General features: G+C 29.2%; 1 protein-coding gene and 1 long non-coding RNA gene across 5 annotated transcripts; both read left to right on the top strand.

Annotated features, from left to right (window-relative positions):
- The first annotated feature begins 14936 nt into the window (after positions 1–14936).
- Positions 14937–17004, top strand: LOC114172672. Of its 4 annotated transcripts, none has more exons than XR_003602219.1 (3): positions 14937–15245; positions 15536–15782; positions 16946–17004. It is a non-coding gene; the product is annotated as an uncharacterized LOC114172672 (long non-coding RNA). The 4 variants fall into 4 exon arrangements; XR_003602218.1 differs by having other exon boundaries at positions 16828–17003; XR_003602217.1 differs by having other exon boundaries at positions 16819–17003.
- Positions 17005–17012: 8 nt separating this feature from the next.
- LOC114172671 (BRASSINOSTEROID INSENSITIVE 1-associated receptor kinase 1-like) lies at positions 17013–19627 on the top strand. The gene is made up of 9 exons (XM_028057005.1): positions 17013–17050; positions 17533–17665; positions 17739–17810; positions 18055–18198; positions 18382–18453; positions 18553–18624; positions 18947–19020; positions 19216–19317; positions 19413–19627. Exons 2-9 carry the CDS (start codon positions 17562–17564, stop codon positions 19511–19513), a joined length of 741 nt encoding a protein of 246 aa, XP_027912806.1. The 5' UTR covers positions 17013–17050; positions 17533–17561; the 3' UTR covers positions 19514–19627.
- Positions 19628–24194: the final 4567 nt, after the last annotated feature.

Raw genomic sequence — 24194 nt, 5'->3', positions numbered from 1 at the left:
GCCTATTTTTTCCTTCAAGACAGCCACCTAGTGAAAGTAATAAGGGTTGATTTTTGTAACTTATATTCAAACTTGTGGTACATAAGAAGTGCATCCCTTTGGATAATAAAAATAAATTGTTTAATAAATTTTAAAACTTTTTACGAAAACTAATAGATAGCTCTCCATTTATTTGTTTATTATGCCCCACTTATTTACCTAACTTTTTCTTTAAGGCACTCACCTAGTGAAAATAATAAGGGTTAAGTTTTGTCTTTTGGTTAATAAATAAAAATTCATGAGTATATTTTAACACATTGTAGGAAAATAATACGTTGCTCTCCACTTATTTGTTTATTATGCCCCACGCCTATTTTTTTTTCAAGGCAGCCACCTAGTGAAAGTAATAAAAGTTTATTTTTGTAACTTATAATCAAACTTGTGGTACATAAGAAGTGCATCCTTTTGGATAATAAATAAAAATTGATGAATATATTTTAACACTTTGTACGAAAATAATTTGTTCCTCTGCACTTATTTGTTTATTATGCTCCACTTATTTGCTTATTTTATTCTTCAAGGCAGCCGCCTAGTGAAAGTAATAAGAGTTGATTTTTGGAACTTATATTCAAACCTGTGGTCCATAAGAAGTGAATCCCTTTGAATAATACAAATAATTTGTTTAATAAATTTTAAAACTTTTTACCAAAACTAATAGGTAGCTCTGTACACATTTGTTTATTATGTCCCACTTATTTGCCTATTTTTTTCTTCAAGGCAGCCACCTAGTGAAAGTAATAAGGGTTGATTTTTGTAACTTATATTCAAACTTGTGGTACATAGGAAGTGCATCCATTTGGATAATAAAAATAAATTGTTTAATAAACTTTAAAACTTTTTACGAAAACTAATAGATAGCTCTCCACTTATTTGTTTATTATGCACCACTTATTTGCCTAATATTTTCTTTAAGACACTCACCTAGTGAAAGTAATAAGGGTTAAGTTTTGTAATTTATAATATGACTTGAGGTACATAAGAAGTGCATCCTTTTGTTTAATAAATAAAATATATGAGTATATTTTTACACGTTGTTCAAAATAATACGTTGCTCTCCACTTATTTGTTTATTATGCCCCACATATTTGCCTCCCTTTTTCTACAAGGCAGCCACCTAGTGAAAGTAATATGAGTTGATTTTTGTAACTTATATTCAAACCTGTGGTACATAAGAAGTGCATCCCTTTGAATAGTAAAAATAAATTATTTAATAGCAGCCACCTAGTGAAAGTAATAAGGGTTAATTTTTGTAACTTATACTCAAACTTGTAGTACATAATAAGTGCTTCCCTTTGAATAATAAAACTAAATTGTTTAATAAATTTTAAAACTTTTTACAAAGACAAATAGATAGCTCTCCACTTATTTGTTTATTATGCCCCACTTATTTGCCTAATTTTTTCTTCAAGGCAGCAACTTAGTGAAAGTAATAAGGGTTGATTTTTTTGTACAAAATAATCAAACTTGTGATACATAAGAGGTGCATCCTTTTGGAGAATAAATAAAAATCAATGAGTATATTTTAACACTTTGGAGGAAAATAAAAAGTAGCTCACCACTTATTTGTGTATTATGCCCCACTTTTTTGGCCTATTTTTTTGTTCAGTCAGCCACCTAGTGAAAGTAATAAAAGTTTATTTTTGTAACTTATAATCAAACTAGTGGTACATAAGAAGTGTATCCCTTTGGATAATAAATAAAAATTGATGAATATATTTTAACACTTTGTACCAAACTAATTCGTTGCTCTGCACTTATTTATTTATTATGCTCCACTTATTTGCTTATTTTATTCTTCAAGGCGGCCACCTAGTGAAAGTAATAAGAGTTGATTTTTGTAACTTATATTCAAACCTGTGGTACATAAGAAGTGAATCCCTTTGAATAATACAAATAATTTGTTTAATGAATTTTAAAACTTGTTACGAAAACTAATAGGTAGCTTTGCACTCATTTGTTTATTATGTCCCACTTATTTGCCTTTTTTTTTTCTTCAAGGCATTACGCATCGTACATAGGGGAGGTTTAAATTCACCCGTTTTTTTTTTCTCGCCATAAATAGGATTCAAGCCATTTTTTTTATCGACATGAGTGTTTTATATCGAAAAAAAATCGAATAATTTTTTTGAAACCGTTTCCTTTCTGTATTAATATAGCGGTAGAAAGAGTACTACACTGCGTATAGACTTCAAACTCTTTTTAACCATGGTAATAGTCCAAAATTTTTGGTAAATAGAGAATCAAAGTGGATTACCAATAAAGCGCGAAATGCTATGGTTCTTTAAGATTTTTCTTAATTTATTCAAAAAAGAAAATGAATTCAGAAGTAATTCGCAGGATTCTGCACATTTTCTTAATTCTAACTAAACTAAAAAATGCAGTTTGGTTAAATCCAATTTATTCTTTGAAATAAACAACTCGCACACACTCCCTTTCCAAAAAAAACCAGTAGACCTAACACTACACTAAGATTTATTGGATTTGTTGCTAAAATATCGGTATTAAACACGAAACTTCCGGCGGATGGCCAAGAGCCCAAACAAAGGAAATAATCGGTTATATTTTTCATATGATCTCATCTCCTCTTATGAATAGACTAATTATCTTTCTAATATTCCTATTAGATAGATAATATAATAATCTAATTGGAATATATAATTATAGAATTTGATATAATTTGGATTGGTCAATCAATTGGAAGATTCCCTAAAAGAATGATACTTCTTAGAATTAGATACCAGTTCTTTTATCAATTGCAAAATCTATCTAGTTTGAACACTTTCAAAAAATTATCTTAAAAGAAATAAAAGAGGGGTTCATTGGACTAAACAAAAAGAAGAAAGAGGGTGAATAAGTATGTGAATACCTTTCAATTAGTCCTTAGTGAAAGTAATAAGAGTTGATTTTTGTAACTTATATTCAAATTTGTGGTACATAAGAAGTTCATCCCTTTGGATAATAAAAATAAATTCTTTAATAAATTTTAAAACTTTTTACGAAAACTAATAGATAGCTCTCCACTTATTTGTTTATTATGCCCCACTTATTTGCCTAATTTTTTCTTTAAGGCAGTGATGAGTGCGTATTTTTGCCCTCATTTAATGTTTAATTATAGGTATTTAATTGAATTTGTGTGCTTAAAGATTGATTTAATTGGGATTTCCTATAATTGGGTTTATTGAGCTTGAGATACAAAAACATGTTAAAAATACCTTTTTAGTTACATAAATGTTCGTTAGATATTTTGAGGTGTGTTAGTGCAGCTGCAGCTAAGTTGAGCTCATGGAGGTGTGGAAATATATTGATTAAAGCTTTATGACACCTTAAAGATAAATCCAAGAATAAGGAATTATCAAAAGCACAAAAATTCAAGCCAAGCATTGCATGAAGACGGCAAGAAAAACTTGAAAAAGTGAAGAAGTTTGGCTAAACCAAGAAGAGAGGAACAAAAAAATTGGACCTTACGGTTTTCTTTATCTTTATGATAGAGATAATTTGGGAAAAAGATATCTTTAGATATTTTATTTGATATTTTAAATAATTATCTTATTTAATTATATCATAAAATATTAAAAGATATTAACTACCAAATCTTTTTAAATATGACAAGATCTTCTGGAATCTTTTTAGATCCACAACAAACAAATATATATTGAAGATATTGGATTATTTAGAAGATAATTTGAGGAGATTGCAAAGGGTTGATTTGGAAAATTAATACAAATATTAATTGGTGATAATTTATCATATATCTTTAAGTAATTAATTAATTTAATTATATTAGATATTGATATTATCAACCAACTATATTTGTCAAATACTCTATATCTCTCCAAATATTTTTAAATATTTATATTTATTTTATTTTAAAAGATATTTGAGAGATTTTAGCAACAGAAAAGCCTAGTCCAATTCCTATATAAAGAGACCAAGGGAGAAGTAGAAGAAAACAAGCTCGGGACTTCGGAGTTTTGGAACCCTTAGGGGGCCTAATTTCGTTTCCTTTCTCTATCTCCATTCTTCCATTTTTATTCTGTATTCCATGAATTGTTAAACTTCTCGGGTTGATTCCATTGTAATTTCTTAATTGGATTCTGAGGTTAGATCAATTAATTTCTTTGTTCTTTTTATTATTGTTGAGGTTTTCCTTCATCTATGTCTTTTATCTTTGAATCTCATAAAAAATAATGATTTTAGATCTATATGCATATTGATCATATGAGTCAAGGGTTTTTAAATTTAATTGAGACTTTACTTTGATTTTATTTAGAAACTTTCATATGATTAAATGAGTTTTTACCAATAATTGAGACTTTACTTTGATTAAAGGTATTTACTCTAACGAAAATTAATTGAGACTTTACTTTGATTAATTAAGCTTTTTATTTGGTAAGGAGATAAAAGAATAGACATGATTAGGCATAGTAAATTTGATTGAGACTGTACTTTGGTTGAATTTACTGTGGATAATCTAAAAGTTCTCACTTTTAATTGATACTGTACTTTGGTTAAAAGTGAGAACACCAACAAATTAATTGAGACTTTACATTGATTAATTTGTAAATCTATAACAATAGTTAATTGAGCAATAATCTTTAGATAACCGAGGATGAATCTATTTTGAAAAAGCAATGGAATCAATCTATTTTCTTTACTATTGTTTTTATTTCTTTTTATCATTTAAATTTTATTTCTATCTTTGTTTATCTTAATCCCCTATATTTTTTATTTTATTTGACTAACTCATTTGTATAGTTTATAAGAACTAATTTGTTAAAAATCAATTCCGTGTTCGTTGGGAGACGACTTTGGGTTACTTTACCCTTACTATTTTGTTGACTACTTTCTTAACAATACTGAAGTTGTTATAAGATAAGTAGTATTAATTTGATCGCGTCAACGACAACGTTATCAAATTTTATCCATTTGTATGTGCATGACAACATGATTTCTAGAAGATTGATCTGTTTCCATTGGTATTCATTTCTTTAATCCACTGAAAATATGGAATAAAAGACCTCAGAATAAAGTTTTGAAATTGTTCAATTTTGCCCAGGAGTGCAAAAGGATAAGTGTGGGTGTGTGATGAGTTCAAGTTTTTGCCCTCATTTAATATTTAAATTTGGGGATTTAATTGAATTTTCTGTGCTTAAAGATTGATTTAATTAGGATTTGTGATTATTGGATTTATTGAGTAAGTTTGGTAAAAGTGGCGTAAAAATTGATTTTAGTTGCATAAAATATTATTGGATATTTTAACGTTTGTTAATGCAGCTGGAATTTATTTTTAGTCAATTAATAATGTGATTTTGAAATATTCAAAGTTACAAAATAAGTCCAAAATCAAGAAATTCTGAAAAAGAATAAATCAGGAGCTAAATGCACCCCCAGATTTTATTTGCACACTCTTTCCTCAAGTGGACCACAAAAAACCTGTTCTGCACCCCCAGTTTTCACTAAGTTGCACCCCTCCTACCACTTAAACTCCATTTAACCAGATCATGTCATGTGGCAATCCCCACCTCTTAAAATTAGCCAACCAAAGCAAGCCACGTGGCAACAATCCTTGCACTAACAAGCTGTCCAATGGAAGGCTGCCACGTCATCATCTTCATCTCCCAAAACCCTAACCCTAATTTTCTCCTCTCCTTCCACCACCATGGCAGCCGCCGCCGCACCTCCTCACCTCGCCGGCCACCACTGCATCACCATCACACCATTGCTGGCGACGCACCAGCAGCGACAGCACCACCGCAACAACACTGCGCCATTTCCGTCATCACTGCGCACCTTCACGTCTTCCGGCCACCATGAACAGCAACGCCATCTTCTTCTCGCGTCCAGTAGCTCTGTGCGCCACCACCATCTTCCTCCATTCGCGCCGCCGTTTCTGACAACCATCGTAGCACCTCTCCGTTCACGCTCCGCACCATTGTACCTGCTCCATTTTCACAGATCGAACCAGACACACAAACCTCCGCCACCGTTCTCGCCACCACCACGAATCTGCACCTTGCGCCACCTTCTTCCTCACGCAGCAGCCATGGAAACTGGCGCGCCACCATCTTCGTTAGCTACCATTAGCACCACAACTACGCACTCATCAGGCAGTCACCTAGTGAAAGTAATAAGGGTTAAGTTTTGTAACTTATAATATGACTTGAGGTACATAAGAAGTGCATCCTTTTGGATAATAAATAAAAATTGATGAGTATATTTTAACACTTTGTACGAAAATAATACGTAGCTCTCCACTTATTTGTTTATTATGCGCCACTTATTTGCAATTTTTTTTTTTCAAGCCAGCCACATAGTGAAAATAATAAAAGTTTATTTTTGTAACTTATAATCAAACTTGTGGTACATAAGAAATGCATCCTTTTGGATAATAAATAAAAATTGATGAATATATTTTAACACTTTGTACGAAAATAATACGTTGATCCCCACTTATTTGTTTATTATGCACCATATATTTACCTCTCTTTTTCTACAAGGCAGCCACCTAGTGAAAGTAATATGAGTTGATTTTTGTAACTTATATTCAAACCTGTGGTACATAAGAAGTGCATCCCTTTGAATAATAAAAATAAATTATTTAATAGCAGCCACCTAGTGAAAGTAATAAGGGTTGATTTTTGTAACTTATATTCAAACTTGTAGTACATAATAAGTGCTTCCCTTTTAATAATAAAAATAAATTGTTTAATAAATTTTAAAACTTTTTACAAAGACAAATAGATAGCTCTCCACTTATTTGTTTATTATGCCCCACTTATTTGCCTAATTTTTTCTTCAAGGCAGCAACTTAGTGAAAGTAATAAGGGTTGATTTTTTTGTACAAAATAATCAAACTTGTGGTACATAAGAAGTACATCCTTTTGGAGAATAAATAAAAATCAATGAGTATATTTTAACACTTTGTAGGAAATAAAAAGTAGCTCTCCACTTATTTGTGTATTATGCCCCACTTATTTGCCTATTTTTTTCTTCAAAGTAGCCACCTAGTGAAAGTAATAAGGGTTGATTTTTGTAACTTATATTCAAACTTGTGGTACATAAGAAGTGAATCCATTTGAATAGTAAAAAAAAATTGCTTAATAAATTTTAAAACTTTTTACGAAAACTAATACGCAGCTCTGCACTTATTTGTTTATTATGTCCCACTTATTTGCCTAGTTTTTTCTTTAGTGAAAGCAATAAGAGTTGATTTTTGTAACTTATAATCAAACTTGTACTACTTAAGAAGTGCACCCTTTGGATAATAAATAAAAATTTAATGAGTATACTTTAACACTTTGTACGAAAACTAATACGCAGCTCTCTACTTATTATTTTATTATGCCCCACTTATTTGCCTATTTTTTTTTCTTCAAGACAAGCCACCTACTGAAAGTAATGCGACTTCATTTTTGTAACGTATAATCAAACTTGTGGTACTTAAGAAGTGCACCCTTTGGATAATAAATAAGAATTGATGATTATATTTTAACACAATGTACGATAACTAATACCTAGCTTTCCACTTATTATTTTATTATGTCCCACTTATTTGCCTATTATTTTCTTCATGGCAGGCACCTAGTGAAAGTAATAAGAGGATATTTTTGAAACTTATATTCAAACTTGTCATACATAAGAAGTGCATCCCTTTGAATAATAAAAATAAATTGTTTAATAAATTTTAAAGTTTTTTATGAAAACTAATAGGTAGCTCTTTACTTATTTGTTTATTATGCCCCATTTATTTGCCTATTTTTTTCTTGAAGGCAGCTTAGCTAGTGAAAGTAATAAGGGTTGATTTGTGTAACTTATATTCAAACTTGTGGTACATAAGATGTGAATCCCTTGGAATAATAAAATTAAATTGTTTAATAAATTTTAAAACTTTTTACCAAAACTAATAGGTAGCTCTCCACTATTTATTTATTATGCCCCACTTATTTGTCTATATTTTTCTTCAAGGCAGCCACCCAGTGAAAGCAATAAGGGTTTATTTTGGTAACTTATAATCAAACTTGTGGTACATAAGAAGTGCATCCCTTTGGATAATAAAAAAATTTGTTTAATAAATTTTAAAACTTTTTACGAAAACTAATAGGTAGCTCTACACTTATTAGTTTATTATGCCCCATTTATTTGCCTATTTTTTTCTTCAAGGCAGCCACCTAGTGAAAGTAATAGGGGTTGATTTTTGTAACTTATATTCAAACTTGTGGTACATAAGAAGTGAATCCGTTTGAATAGTAAAAAAAAATTGTTTAATAAATTTTAGAACTTTTTATGAAAACTAATAGCTAGCTCTGCACTTATTAGTTTATTATACCCCACTTCTTTACCTAATTTTTTCTTCAAGACAGCCACCTAGTGAAAGTAATAAAGGTTGATTTTTGTAACTTATAATCAAACTTGTGGTACATAAGAAGTGCATCCCTTTGGATAATAAAAATAAATTGTTTAATAAATTTTAAAACTTTTTACGAAAACTAATAGGTAGCTCTGAAGTTATTTGTTTATTATGTCCCACTTATTTGCCTATTTTTTTCTTCAAGCAGCCACCTAGTGAAAGTAATAAGGGTTGATTTTTGTAACTTATATTCAAACTTGTGATACATAAGAAGTGAATCCCTTTGAATAATAAAATTATATTGTTTAATAAATTTTAAAACTTTTTACCAAAACTAATAGGTAGCTCTGTACACATGTGTTTATTATGTCCCACTTATTTGCCTCTTTTTTTCTTCAAGGCACACCTAGTGAAAGTAATAAGGGTTGATTTTTGTAACTTATATTCAAACTTGTGGTACATAAGAAGTGCATCCATTTGGATAATAAAAATAAATTTTTTAATAAACTTTAAAACTTTTTACGAAAACTAATAGATAACTCTCCACTTATTTGTTTATTATGCCCCACTTATTTGCCTAATTTTTTTTTTAAGGCAATCACTAGTGAAAGTAATAAGGGTTAAGTTTTGTAATTTATAATATGACTTGAGGTACATAAGAAGTGCATCCTTTTGGTTAATAAATAAAAATTGATGAGTATATTTTTACACGTTGTTCGAAAATAATACGTTGCTCTCCACTTATTTGTTTATTATGCCCCACATATTTGCCTCCCTTTTTCTACAACGCAGCCACCTAGTGAAAGTAATATGAGTTGATTTTTGTAACTTATATTCAAACCTGTGGTACATAAGAAGTGCATCCCTTTGAATAGTAAAAATAAATTATTTAATAGCAGCCACCTAGTGAAAGTAAGAAGGGTTGATTTTTGTAACTTATATTCAAACTTGTAGTACATAATAAGTGCTTCCCATTGAATAATGAAAATAAATTGTTTAATAAATTTTAAAACTTTTTACAAAGACAAATAGATAGCTCTTTATTATGCCCCACTTATTTGCCTAATTTTTTGTTCAAGTCAACAACTTAGTGAAAGTAATAAGGGTTAATTTTTTTGTACAAAATAATCAAACTTGTGGTACATAAGAAGTGCATCCTTTTGGAGAATAAATAAAAATCAATGAGTATATTTTAACACTTTGTAAGAAAATAAAAAGTAGCTCACCACTTATTTGTGTATTATGCCCCACTTTTTTGCCTATTTTTTTTGTTCAAGTCAGCCACCTAGTGAAAGTAATAAAAGTTTATTTTTGTAACTTATAATCAAACTTGTGGTACATAAGAAGTGCATCCCTTTGGATAATAAATAAAAATTGATGAATATATTTTAACACTTTGTACCAAACTAATTCGTTGCTCTGCACTTATATATTTATTATGCTCCACTTATTTGCTTATTTCATTCTTCAAGGCAGCCACCTAGTGAAAGTAATAACAGTTCATTTTTGTAACTTACATTCAAACCTGTGGTACATAAGAAGTGAATCCCTTTGAATAATACAAATAATTTGTTTAATGAATTTTAAAACTTTTTACGAAAACTAATAGGTAGCTCTGCACTTATTTGTTTATTAGGTCCCACCTTTTTGCCTATTTTTTTCTTCAAGGCAGTCACCTAGTGAAAGTAATAAGGGTTGATTTTTGTAACTTATATTCAAACTTGTGATACATAAGAAGTGAATCCCTTTGAATAATAAATTAAATTGTTTAATAAATTTTAAAACTTTTTACCAAAACTAATAGGTGGCTTTGCACTTATTTGTTTATTAAGTCTCACTTATTTGCCTTTTTTTTTCTTCAAGACAGCCACCTAGTGAAAGTAATCAGGGTTGATTTTTGTAACTTATATTCAAATTGGTGGTACATAAGAAGTTCATCCCTTTGGATAATAAAAATAAATTCTTTAATAAATTTTAAAACTTTTTAAGAAAACTAATAGATAGCTCTCCACTTATTTGTTTATTATGCCCCACTTATTTGCCTAATTTTTTCTTTAAGGCAGTCACCTAGTGAAAGTAATAAGGGTTAAATTTTGTAACTTATAATATGACTTGAGGTACATAAGAAGTGCATCCTTTTTGGATAATAAATAAAAATTGATGAGTATATTTTAACACTTTGTACGAAAATAATACGTAGCTCTCCACTTATTTGTTTATTATGCGCCACTAATTTGCAATTTTTTTTTTCAAGGCAGCCATATAGTGAAAGCAATAAAAGTTTATTTTTGTAACTTATAATCAAACTTGTGGTACATAAGAAATGCATCCTTTTGGATAATAAATAAAAATTGATGAATATATTTTAACACTTTGTACGAAAATAATACGTTGATCCCCACTTATTTGTTTATTATGCACCACATATTTGCCTCTCTTTTTCTACATGGCAGCCACCTAGTGAAAATAATATGAGTTGATTTTTGTAACTTATATTCAAACCTGTGGTACATAAGAAGTGCATCCCTTTGAATAATAAAAATAAATTATTTAATAGCAGCCACCTAGTGAAATTAATAAGGGTTGATTTTTGTAACTTATATTCAAACTTGTAGTACATAATAAGTGTTTCCCTTTGAAGAATAAAAATAAATTGTTTATAAATTTTAAAACTTTTTACGAAAACAAATAGATAGTTCTCCACTTATTTGTTTATTATGCCCCACTTATTTGCCTAATTTTTTCTTCAAGGGAGCAACCTAGTGAAAGTAATAAGGGTTGATTTTTTTGTACAAAATAATCAAACTTGTGGTACATAAGAAGTGCATCCTTTTGGAGAATAAATAAAATTCAATGAGTATATTTTAACACTTTGTAGGAAAATAAAAAGTAGCTCTCCACTTATTTGTGTATTATGCGCCACTTTTTTGCCTATTTTTTTTTCAAGGCAGCCACCTAGTGAAAGTAATAAAGGTTGATTTTTGTAACTTATAATCAAACTTGTGGTACATAAATAGTGTATCCTTTTGGATAATAAATAAAAATTGATGAGTATATTTTAACACTTTGTACGAAAATAATACGTAGCTCTCCACTTATTTGTTTATTATGCCCCAGTTATTTTCCTACATTTATTTGTTTATTATAGCCCACTTATTTGTCTATCTTTTTCTTCAAGGCAACCACAGTAATATGGGTTTATTTTTGTAACTTATATTCAAACTTGTAGTACATAATAAGTGCTTCCCTTTGAATAATAAAAATAAATTGTTTAATAAATTTTTAAAACATTTTACAAAAACAAATAGATAGCTCTCCACCTATTTGTTTATTATGCCCCACTTATTTGCCTAATTTTTTCTTCAAGGCAGCAACCTAGTGAAAGTAATAAGGGTTGATTTCTTTGTACAAAATAATCAAATTTGCGGTACATAAGAAGTGCATCCTTTTGGAGAATAAATAAAAATTGATGAGTATACTTTAACACTTTGTACGAAAATAATATGTAGCTCTCCACTTATTTGTTTATTATGCCCCACTTATTTGCCTATTTTTTTCTTCAAGCAGCCACCTAGTAAAAGTAATAAGGGTTGATTTTTGTAACTTATATTCAAACTTGTGGTACATAAGAAGTGAATCCCTTTGAATAGTAAAAAAAATTGTTAAATAAATTTTAAAACTTTTTACGAAACTAATACGCAGCTCTGCACTTATTTGTTTATTATGTCCCACTTATTTGCCTATTTTTTTTCTTTAGTTAAAGCAATAAGAGTTGATTTTTGTAACTTATAATCAAACTTGTAGTACTTAAGAAGTGCACCCTTCGGATAATAAATAAGAATTGATGAGTATATTTTAACACATTGTACTATAAATAATACGTAGCTCTCCACTTATTATTTTATTATGCCCCACTTATTTGCCTATTATTTCTTCATGGCAGCCACCTAGTGAAAGTAATAAGGGGATATTTTTGAAACTTATATTCAAACTTGTCATACATAAGAAGTGCATCCCTTTGAATAATAAAAATAAATTGGTTTAATAAATTTTTAAAACTTTTTATGAAAACTAATAGCTAGCTCTGCACTTATTAGTTTATTATGTCCCTCTTATTTGCCTATTTTTTTCTTCAAGGCAGCCACCTAGTGAAAGTAATAAGGGTTGATTTTTGTAACTTATATTCAAACTTGTGGTACATAAGAAGTGAATCCGTTTGAATAGTAAAAAAAAAATTGTTTAATAAATTTTAAAAACTTTTTATGAAAACTAATAGCTAGCTCTGCACTTATTAGTTTATTATACCCCACTTATTGCCTAATTTTTTCTTTAGTGAAAGTAATAAAGTTTGATTTTTGTAACTTATATTCAAACTTGTGGTACATAAGAAGTGCATCCCTTTGAATAATAAAAGAATTTGTTTAATAAATTTTTAAAACTTTTTACGAAAACTAATAGGTAGCTCTACACTTATTAGTTTATTATGCCCACTTATTTGCCTATTTTTTTCTTCAAGGCAGCCACCTAGTGAAAGTAATAAGGGTTGATTTTTGTAACTTATATTCAAACTTGTGGTACATAAGAAGTGAATCCGTTTGAATAGTAAAAAAAAATTGTTTAATAAATTTTAAAACTTTTTATGAAAACTAATAGCTAGCTCTGCACTTATTAGTTTATTATACCCTACTTTTTTACCTAATATTTTCTTCAAGGCAGCCACCTATTGAAAGTAATAAAGGTTGATTTTTGTAACTTATAATCAAACTTGTGGTACATAAAAGTGCATCCCTTTGGATAATAAAAATAAATTGTTTAATAAATTTTTAAAACTTTTTACGAAAACTAATATGTAGCTCTGAACTTATTTGTTTATTATGTCCCACTTATTTGCCTATTTTTTTCTTCAAGGCAGCCACCTAGTGAAAGTAATAAGGGTTGATTTTTGTAACTTATATTCAAACTTGTGATACATAAGAAGTGAATCCCTTTAAATAATAAAATTATATTGTTTAATAAATTTTAAAACTTTTTACCAAAACTAATAGGTAGCTCTGTACACATTTGTTTATTATGTCCCACTTATTTGCCTATTTTTTTCTTCAAGGCAGCCACCTAGTGAAAGTAATAAGGGTTGATTTTTGTAACTTATATTCAAACTTGTGGTACATAAGAAGTGCATGCATTTGGATAATAAAAATAAATTGTTTAATAAACTTTAAAACTTTTTACGAAAGCTAATAGATAGCTCTCCACTTATTTGTTTATTATGCCCCACTTATTTGCCTAATTTTTTCTTTAAGGCACTCATCTAGTGGAAGTAATAAGGGTTAAGTTTTGTAATTTATAATATGACTTGAGGTACATAAGAAGTGCATCCTTTTGGTTAATAAATAAAAATTGATGAGTATATTTTTACACCTTGTTCGAAAATAATACGTTACTCACCACTTATTTGTTTATTATGCCCCACATATTTGCCTCCCTTTTTCTACAAGGCAGCCACCTAGTGAAAGTAATAAGGGTTGATTTTTGTAACTTATATTCAAACTTGTGGTACATAAGAAGTGCATCCCTTTGGATAATAAAAATAAATTGTTTAATAAATTTTAAAACTTTTTACGAAAACTAATAGGTAGCTCTGAACTTATTTGTTTATTATGTCCCACTTATTTGCCTATTTTTTTCTTCAAGGCAGCCACCTAGTGAAAGTAATAAGGGTTGATTTTGTAACTTATATTCAAACTTGTGGTACATAAGAAGTGCATCCCTTTGGATAATAAAAATAAATTGTTTAATAAATTTTAAAACTTTTTACGAAAACTAATAGCTAGCTCTGCACTTATTAGTTTATTATACCCCACTTATTTCCCTAATTTTTTCTTCAAGGCAGCCACCTAGTGAAAGTAATAAAGTTTGATTTTTGTAACTTATAATCAAACTTGTGGTACATAAGAAGTGCATCTCTTTGGATAATAAAAATAAATTGTTTAATAAATTTTAAAACTTTTTACGAAAACTAATACGTAGCTCTGCACTTATTTGTTTATTATATCTCACTTATTTGCCTATTTTTTTCTTTAGTGAAAGTAATAAGAGTTGATTTTTGTAACTTATAATCAAAATTATGGTACTTAAGAAGTGCACCCTTTGGATAATAAATAAAAATTTGATGAGTATACTTTAACACTTTGTATGAAAACTAATACGCAGCTCTCTACTTATTATTTTATTATGCCCTACTTATTTGCCTATTTTTTTTCTTCAAGACAAACCACCTAGTGAAAGTAATACGACTTCATTTTTGTAACTTATAATCAAACTTGTGGTACTTACACTACAAATAAATTTATTTTTAACGGAGGGTATTTTGGAGAGGTTTTAAATATTCTCCGCAAATTAATATAGTTACAAGAATATTATAAATTATCTAAAATGACATAATAACAGGGGTTTTAATATTTTTGTACAGAGGTTTAAGACCTCAGCAAATTATAATACAAATTTTTTTACTACGTTAAATATTAAAGTTTTCATTTACTCCTCAGTTTCATTTTCAGTTTCGCTCTCTTCGCTCTCATCTATCTCTTTGAAGGATTTTGTCTCGTGTTTTCACACAACAGAGTTTCGTTCACAAATTTTATTTCAGAACCCTAGAAATAGTTCAAGTTCCTTACTTCGATCAAAAGGTTTTCAACTCTCCAAGTGGAGTGGTGGGCGGTGAAGGCGGGGTGGTGGAAGGTCGTTGAAGTGGTTGGGGTGTTCGGCCTTAAAGACGCGTTGGACTCATTACTACGGTGTTAGAGTTGTTCGCTCTGACGGGCATTGCAAGGGCGAGGGTGTTGTCTTGTGAAATAATCTGGTAAGTTCACTAAACCCTTATATATTATATACATAGGTTTATTGATAATCTGAAAGTTTATTGAGGGTAATAATTTGATGGTGATGTATTTTGTGAGTGCGGATGTTTTTGCTGCCCATTACTTGTTTGATGAAATTCCTATGCTGAGTACTGTTTGGAATTTGATTATCTTTCGAAAGTGTGTTAATCTATGACCAAAGTTTGCTCTTGTTATTATAATGAAAAAAATTTATGCAGCAAAGTTGAGTTTCTCTCCTTAATTCTTACAACTTGGTCCTTGTTGTTTTCAGAAAGGACTCGAAAAGTTGGTTATTCATGGAAGAGACAGCATAACAAATGAAGCGTCCATTTGGAATTCCTGAAAAGCCAGAATTCACTGTTGGGTTGGATGAACCATTGAAGAAGTTGAAAACGAATGTTTTGAGCGAAGGTTTGTCCGTAATGGTTTTGACCGGTGTGGGAGGATCGGGGAAAACCACTCTGGCCACTATGCTCTACTATTGAACCATAATAACCTCTTATTTCTTCTTAAGTGAGGTTAGTTATTTTGCTGGAATACATGAAAAGTTTCAGATTATTGTAGAAAGAACCAGAGGCTAACTATAATCTCTTTGGTTGCAGTTAATACCATTGTTGTCACTTGATATAGTTAATTTGGCTCCATCAAATAGCAAAACTAAATATCTCTCTAATGCTATTAGTTGCTTTGATCCTCTAATGCTAACATTCCAGCAATGAAATATTGAGAGCCAACATAGTTTTGATGAAGAAGCCAGTTGCTTCATTCCACTTCTGAAGTTCCTTTATGTTTTGCAAGATGATATACTTTACAAATTTGTTTCAGCATCTAAGCTAATTTTCAGTGAGATATAGTGGTTTATTTTTCAGTTGCTTCATTGGTTTTTTGTGTGCTTCACCTTCTTAACCGCATATAATAAGGCTTCAAATATTTTTTAAGACTACCAAACTATTTACTTTTCTAGTCTAATTTGAAAATTATAGTATACTTCAATTAGCATGGATTTTAGCTTTTGCTTTAAAATGAGTATTGGTTCAATTTAATTTCCGCTATGTTTACATATAGATTTTCAAATTTATTCAAATGTGAAAATACATTAGAAGCTTAACGCAACACTGATTAGAAGCTTAATAATGGAAAATACATTAAGCTTATTAAATAATACTTGATTATCAATTTTGATTCCAAGTTCACTACTCTATTGTTGAATCCGAACATACTCTAAATTTGGTTATATTGGAGGAGGGTAGGTAAACTTTCTCCCTCTCTCCCTTTATTTATTTAATTTTGCTACTATTATCTAGTTAGCAAACTGTTATTATGGAACAATCCCGAAAAAGTGATCCCCAAACAAAAAGAAATAAGGAAAATAAAACAACATAAGTAGTTGAAGAGATTAAAAAATTATTAAGCCAAAGAAAAGCAGAAAGCTAAACGTGGAAAATGCAAAAAGCAAGACTTGGGGTTGAGTAAGTGTATGAATGATAAGAAGCTAAAGTGTGCAGAGGCCATGGTGGTGGGGACAATCGTAGGCTAATTATTGTTGTTTCTAAGTTGTGATAGGTACAACTCTAAGTTGACTGCTTATGCAATGAATATCTTATGGTCAATGAGGTCTATCTCCTTATGAACTTGAGAGGAATATTCATATTAATGTGCATGTGCATGTACATGATTGAAGAGGATGAATTACAAGGAGCGAGTTCCATCTTTAATATGCTTCTATATTCTGTTTTGGACAATTTGGTGTTTCACTTGGTGCTCAGGGTTTCTGGGAATGCAGAAGGTGACGTTTTGTACTTATTTGGTGCTTCAATTAATTGTTTTTACTGGTTTTCCTGTTTCTGTTCTTTTATGAGTTGTTGACTTTTTAGCTCTGTTGTTTTGGTTCATATGTTTGAATGAGTCATAAAACTAGTATTAGGCTTTGTTCATTATTGGAATTGGTTCAGAAGTTCCGCATAACAGAGTATGCAATATGAAAACACAAACTATGAAATTAAATAGAACGCAAAAATTAGAGGATAAATTGAAACCAATTTAGAGGACATGTATGATTAGCTTGGGCTGTTTGTAGGTTCTAAACTGAAAATGTTTCGGTGTTATGCTTGGGAGTTATTGATGATGACCATGGGTTTCATGTTTTACTTCTTTATTTCACACAATTTCATTAAAAGCAGCACAATACCTGTTTGATTTTTTACCCCTGTCAATTTAATATATTCAGTACATTTGTAATGGCACTCAAATATTACTTCTATGACACAGGTGATGCCCTTACTGCATTCAAGAAGAATATGATAGATCCTACTGGTGCTCTTGATAATTGGAATCCTAATATTTTAACTCCTTGCACATGGTTTCATATTATTTGCAACGATGAAAAAAGCGTCACCCATTTGTAAGATATATGCTATTTTTACTTGTGGTTTTATGAAAGATTTTGCATAAAGTGAAAAAAGTTGCTTGGCCAGGTATCTTGGAAATGCAAACCTTTCGGGTCAACTTGTTCCAGAGCTTGGCCAGCTCCCAAATTTGGAATATCTGTAAGTTATGCCTCCTTTGCTGAACAGATTTTGCATGACACTAATTTTTTATTTTTATTGACATTTCATCAACTATTTCTTGTAATTCTTGATTGTTGGTTGAAACTAGTATTATTAGGAAAAACTATTCTAAAAGTAAATGCGGTAACTGTGTCTCTCAGAGCACTACCTGTAATGCCATTTTTTGTTATTCACTGGACTCGTTACTCTGCCAAAATCTAAATATTTTCCTTTGACCTGACTGGGAACTTTATAACAATAACATAACTGGGGAGATCCCAAATGTGCTTGGAAATTTGACAAACTTGCTGAGTTTGGATCTTTACTCGAACAACATTACTGGTCAAATTCCAGAAGAATTAGCCAATCTTAAAAAACTAGAATCCCTGTATGAAATGCTTTCCTTTTCTCATATCTTATTCAACAAAACTTATGCAATGAAATTTCATTTTTATTTCTTTTTTAGCATTCATAACATTATGGCACACGCTCACTGCAGTTGCTACTTAATCATTGTTTGTGTTCAATAGTTTATTATCTGCTAACCAAATGGCTCTGCTCCCTGAACTAGGCGCCTCAACAAAAATAGCTTGTCAGGAAAGATTCCTATGGGTTTGACCACCATTGATACACTGATAGTTCTGTGATTTTAACTCCTATGTCTAAATGTCTAGATACATTGCTATGCTGGTGATGTGTTATTTTGTCTATAACCTGACACCATGATCATTGTTGAATCTAGTGACTTATCGTCCAACAACTTAACAGGGAATTTCCCAGCCAATGGTTCATTTTCAAGTTTTACTCCCATCAGGTTGGTACAAATAAGAATTTTGTTCTGATGAGAGCTCATTGGAGAACCACACTCCAACACTTGCCAATAGCCATTTGTTATAAAATCAGAAAAAATATTAAAGGTTGTAAAACCAGAGAAAAAAAAACAGAGAAGAGTCTTTTACAATATTATGAGTGTAGTAGCCTATATGTTACAAAAGGTTTCTCTCTAACATGATTTAACAAACAAGAAAAAGTAAAATCTTAGAGTATCTAGAAAGTCTCATTTTCATACTATTGTTCGAGTGGCATGATAAACCTTACATCATAATTTTATTAACCCCGTTAATCCATTTTTACAGTTTTAGCGATAATCGTTTCTTGGTGCAAGCCATTCCGATTTCACCACCCCCTACACAGAAACAAAATCCTTCAGGTTTGTTATTATTTATTGTTGGCAATGAATTTAATTTTTCAAAGAATATAGCTCTTAAAGTACTAGGCTTCGGATTTACTGTGATTAGAGCTACTTTATGTGATTTTCATCAAGTTAATGTACATTTTTACTTTGAATGCCAACATCTATTCTATAAATTAAATTCCAGAAAGCTTATGATGTTAATTTCAATAGGTCAAAATAATGAAAAGATTGAGGCATCCAAATGTTGTTCTCTTCATGGGAGCAGTAACTCAGACCTCCAAATCTTTCAATTGTTACTGAATTTCTTCCCAGGTACTTCAAATTCTTGATTTGATTTTGTAGTGATTCTTTAGTTATATGGGATTGTTTAATGTGAAATTTGAAATTTTTCATTTTTATTAATCCAGTGATGCAAATGAGCCTGAGTCTTCTATGGGTACAAGAGGATCATCTGGTGGTAGCAACATTTAGGGTGTTGATGATGTTTTTTAGGATGAAACTATTTTAGTGTATTATGAACTTTGAGTAAGTATGGATTAAGTTGTAATTGTTTCAATTTAAATTGCTTTTATGTTAATATGTTGATTTTGAGAATCAAAAGTTCTAATGATATATATTTGAGCACTTTGGGTTGAAGTATTTGATTGAAGTTTACAAAAAAAATATTGTTGATATAAAAATATAAGTACCTCAAATGGTGACATACATTCTCAAGTATAGTAGGAAATTCTAATTACAAACAAAATATTGTTTTTTTATGAGATTTGAATAATGCTAGAAAAATACAGTAATAAATCCACAAATTAAATAATACAAACGAAATAAGTTTTATAATCCTCAAATTGAGGAGGGTATTAACCCCCACAAAAAAAATGAAAAATAGGAGTTTGGAATCAAATAGGTTTATGGAAATAAAGGAGGTTTTAAAACCTCCACAAAATAATAGTCATGAATAGGAGAGGTTATAACCCTCCATTAAAAAACTTCCACAATATAAACTTGGTACCAGGGGTTGTAGAAAACCTCCACAAATAACTTGTGGGAAACCTATCTGTGGAGGTTTGAAAAACTTCTGCAAAATATTTTGTGGAGGGTAAAAACCCCCGTTAAACGAAATTAAAACCTCCATAATTTAGCTTTTTTTTGTAGTGTTAAGTAGTGCACCCTTTGGATAATAAATAAGAATTGATGAGTATATTTTAACACATTGTACGAAAACTAATACGTAGCTCTCCACTTATTATTTTATTATGCCCCACTTATTTGCCTATTATTTCTTCAAGGCACCCACCTAGTGAAAGTAATAAGGGGATATTTTTGAAACTTATATTCAAACTTGTCATACATAGGGATGACAACGGGGCGGGGACGGGTTGCGCTATCCCATACCCATCCTCGCATAAAAAATTCATCCCCATACCCAAACCCAACGGGTATCAAACTTTTTTCCCATCCCCACCGGGTAACGGGTATAATCTCGTACCCATACCCGTACCCGTGTTGTAACTACTTCAATATTAATTTTTATAAAAGAAAAAAAATTACGGTAAAGGAAACATAATATTATGAAATATTCAATATTAGGAGGATTTTCTTCGATGCCAAATACCTTAAAATAAAATAGAATTGTTTACATTTTATATTAGAATATCAAATAAAATTTCATATGAACCAAAACATTTATTAAATTTGCAAACTACAACATTGATGAACTTAGTTGATAAAATTAAAAAATATTTCAAAAAAATATAAAAGGAAAACAAATATTCAAATTAAAATATATTTTAAATGTTTGTTTACTTCAATTTTTTAAATTCTAATGAATCTTTTTTTTATACACTAATAAAAGTTATAATATATCACTTGATCAAAATGACACAAAGAACAAATAATAAAAGGAAAACAAATATTCAAATTAAAATATATTTTAAATGTTTGTTTACTTCAATTTTTTAAATTATAATGAATCTCTTTTTATACACTAATAAAAGTTATAATACATCACTTGATCAAAATGACACAAAGAACAAATAATAAAAGGAAAACAAATATTCAAATTAAAATATATTTTAAATGTTTGTTTACTTCAATTTTTTAAATTATAATGAATCTCTTTTATACATTAATAAAAGTTATAATACATCACTTGATCAAAATGACACAAAGAACAAATAATAAACATAATAATAAAATTTTGACATAGATTTTGTATCTTTTGAATTTCAATATACGTTGGATAGTGACAAAAAAATATTCATAGAAATTTCATTAAATTTTTATATTGTAGTAAATAAAAGTTATTTATACAATTAAAGTGAAAAAAATTACAGTATGATTAATAGTGAGTTATAAAATAACAAATAATTAGATAGAATATATCAAAATATTATCTACATGATGAAAATAAACAATAAATAAAAATATTAAAAAACTAACAAATGTGTGTTTTAGAAATAATTGAGAGACTATCGAAAGAAATCGCACAAAGGAAATCAAATGTATAATTAAGGTATGATAAAATGAAAAAAATCTTAGAGAACTAATTATTAAATTATGTTTGAAGTGGTTAAAAATAAATAGAAATATCATTAGTGACCAAAAAATTTGTCATTAAATTACAAATAAAATAGTAATTGAATTGGTCACTAAATCAAGTACCGATTCGATCATTGAATCGGTCACTAATTTAGTCATTGATTTAGACAATAAATCAACTACTACCACCAATGACGAAAAATAGTGACTAATATGGGTTACTAACTAAATCAGTCACCATTTCATGTTTTTCTTGTAGTGAATTATCATATATTATTCCTAAATACATTATATATATATATATATATAATTTTAACCACTTCAAACAGAATTTAAAGTGAAAAATTACATTATGATTAATAATGAGTTTAAAATAAAAATAATTAGATAGAATATATCGAAATATATTCTACATGATGAAAATAAAACAATAAATAAAAATATTAAAAAACTAACAAATGTGTGTTTTTAGAAATAATTTGAGAGACTATCGAACAAAAATCACACAAAGGAAATCAAATGTATAACTAAGGTATGATAAGACGAAAAAATATCTTTAGAGAACTAAGAAAACTTTTCAAATATCAACATATATACTTAATGGTTGAAAAATAACGAAAATTATTTTAATGAAACAAAAGAGTTTTTCAAATTAAACAAAAATAATAATAATAATAATAAATAAGTAAAGAATTTTTTTATATTACCTTAAATTGAGAGTATAAACATTCTCATGTGAAAGGAAAATTATAATATAAAAAATATTAAAAAATAATATAAATATTCAAATGTGAGGCAAATTTTTTTTTATTAACATACATCATTTTAACATAATTACATAAAGGTTATGATAAGATAAAAAATATATTGGAGATGAGAATGAGTTTCATGACAAATGAAATAATTAAAAAAATAAAAATAGAATATATATATATATATATATATATATAGGGTTACTTGATTAATTGTGAATATTTTAATAATTAAACGAGAATGGAGATATGGCGGGGACGAGTATTATGGCAGGTATATGTACATCCCCATACCCATCCCCATAACCAACTGAAAAAGTCGGGGATTCTCCATACCCATACCCATACCCAGTCAATGCGGGGATTTCCCGTCAAAACGGGGACGAATTCAGGCAATACCCACAGAGACGGGTTTATTTGCCATCTCTAGTCATACATAAGAAGTGCATCCCTTTGAATAATAAAAATAAACTGTTTAATAAATTTTAAATTTTTTTTATGAAAACTAATAGGTAGTTCTTCACTTATTTGTTTATTATGCCCCATTTATTTGTCTATTTTTTTTCTTAAGGCAGCTACCTAGTGAAAGTAATAAGGGTTGATTTTTGTAACTTATATTCAAACTAGTGGTACATAAGATGTGAATCCCTTTGAATAATAAAATTAAATTGTTTAATAAATTTTAAAATTTTTTACCAAAACTAATAGGTAGCTTTCCACTTATTTATTTATTATACCCCACTTATTTGTCTATATTTTTCTTCAACCCAGCCACTCAGTGAAAGTAATAAGGGTTGATTTTGGTAACTTATAATCAAACTTGTGGTACATAAGAAGTGCATCCCTTTGGATAATAAAAAAAATTGTTTAATAAATTTTAAAACTTTTTTACGAAAACTAATACGTAGCTATGCACTTATCTGTTTATTATGTCTCACTTATTTGCCTATTTTTTTCTTTAGTGAAAGTAATAAGAGTTGATTTTTGTAACTTATAATCAAAATTCTGGTACTTAAGAAGTGCACCCTTTGGATAATAAATAAAAATTTGATGAGTATATTTTAAAACTTTGCACGAAATACGAAGCTCTCTACTTATTATTTTATTAGCTCCACTCTTATTTGCCTATTTTTTCTTTAAGGCAGCCACCTAGTGAAAGTAATAAGAGTTGATTTTTGTAACTTATAATCAAACTTGTGGTACTTAAGAAGTGCACCCTTTGGATAATAAATAAAAATTTGATGAGTGTACTTTAACACTTTGTACGAAAACTAATACGCTGCTCTCTACTTATTATTTTATTATGCCCCCACTTATTTGCCTATTTTTTTTTCTTCAAGACAAGCCACCTAGTGAAAGTAATACGACTTCATTTTTGTAACTTCTTAAGTAATAAGGGGATATTTTTGAAACTTATATTCAAACTTGTCATACATAAGAAGTGCATCCCTTTGAATAATAAAAATAAATTGTTTAATAAATTTTAATTTTTTTTTTGAAAACGAATAGGTAGCTCTTCACTTATTTGTTTATTATGCCACATTTATTTGTCTATTTTTCTTGAAGGCAGCTACCTAGTGAAAGTAATAAGGGTTGATTTTGTAACTATATTCAAACTTGTTGGTACACAAGATGTGATCCTTTGAATAATAAAATAAATTTTTCATAAATTTTAAAATTTTTACCAAACTAATAGGTAGCTTCTACTTATTTATTTATTATGCCCACTTATTGTCTATTTTTTTTCTTCAAGCAGCCACCTAGTGGAATATAAGGTTGATTTTGTAACTTATAATCAATTTGTGGTACTAAGAAGTGCATCCCTTTGGAATAAAAAAAAATTGTTTAATAAATTTTAAAACTTTTACGAAAACTAATAGGTAGCTCTGTATTTATTTGTTT

The sequence above is a fragment of the Vigna unguiculata genome, unplaced genomic scaffold (assembly GCF_004118075.2).
Source record: "Vigna unguiculata cultivar IT97K-499-35 unplaced genomic scaffold, ASM411807v1 contig_674, whole genome shotgun sequence".
In the NCBI taxonomy this organism is placed as follows: domain Eukaryota; kingdom Viridiplantae; phylum Streptophyta; class Magnoliopsida; order Fabales; family Fabaceae; genus Vigna; species Vigna unguiculata.
Note: the sequence above shows the minus strand (reverse complement) of the source record. Positions and strands in the feature narration are given on the sequence as shown.

Bases quoted from the DNA above. Each gene is read 5' to 3' on its own strand.
- LOC114172671 (XM_028057005.1), top strand. From the start codon at position 17,562: ATGATAGATCCTACTGGTGCTCTTGATAATTGGAATCCTAATATTTTA. The intron at 17,666-17,738 runs GTAAGATATATG...TTGCTTGGCCAG, and splicing joins GAAAAAAGCGTCACCCATTT to GTATCTTGGAAATGCAAACC. The intron at 17,811-18,054 runs GTAAGTTATGCC...TTGACCTGACTG, and splicing joins CTCCCAAATTTGGAATATCT to GGAACTTTATAACAATAACA.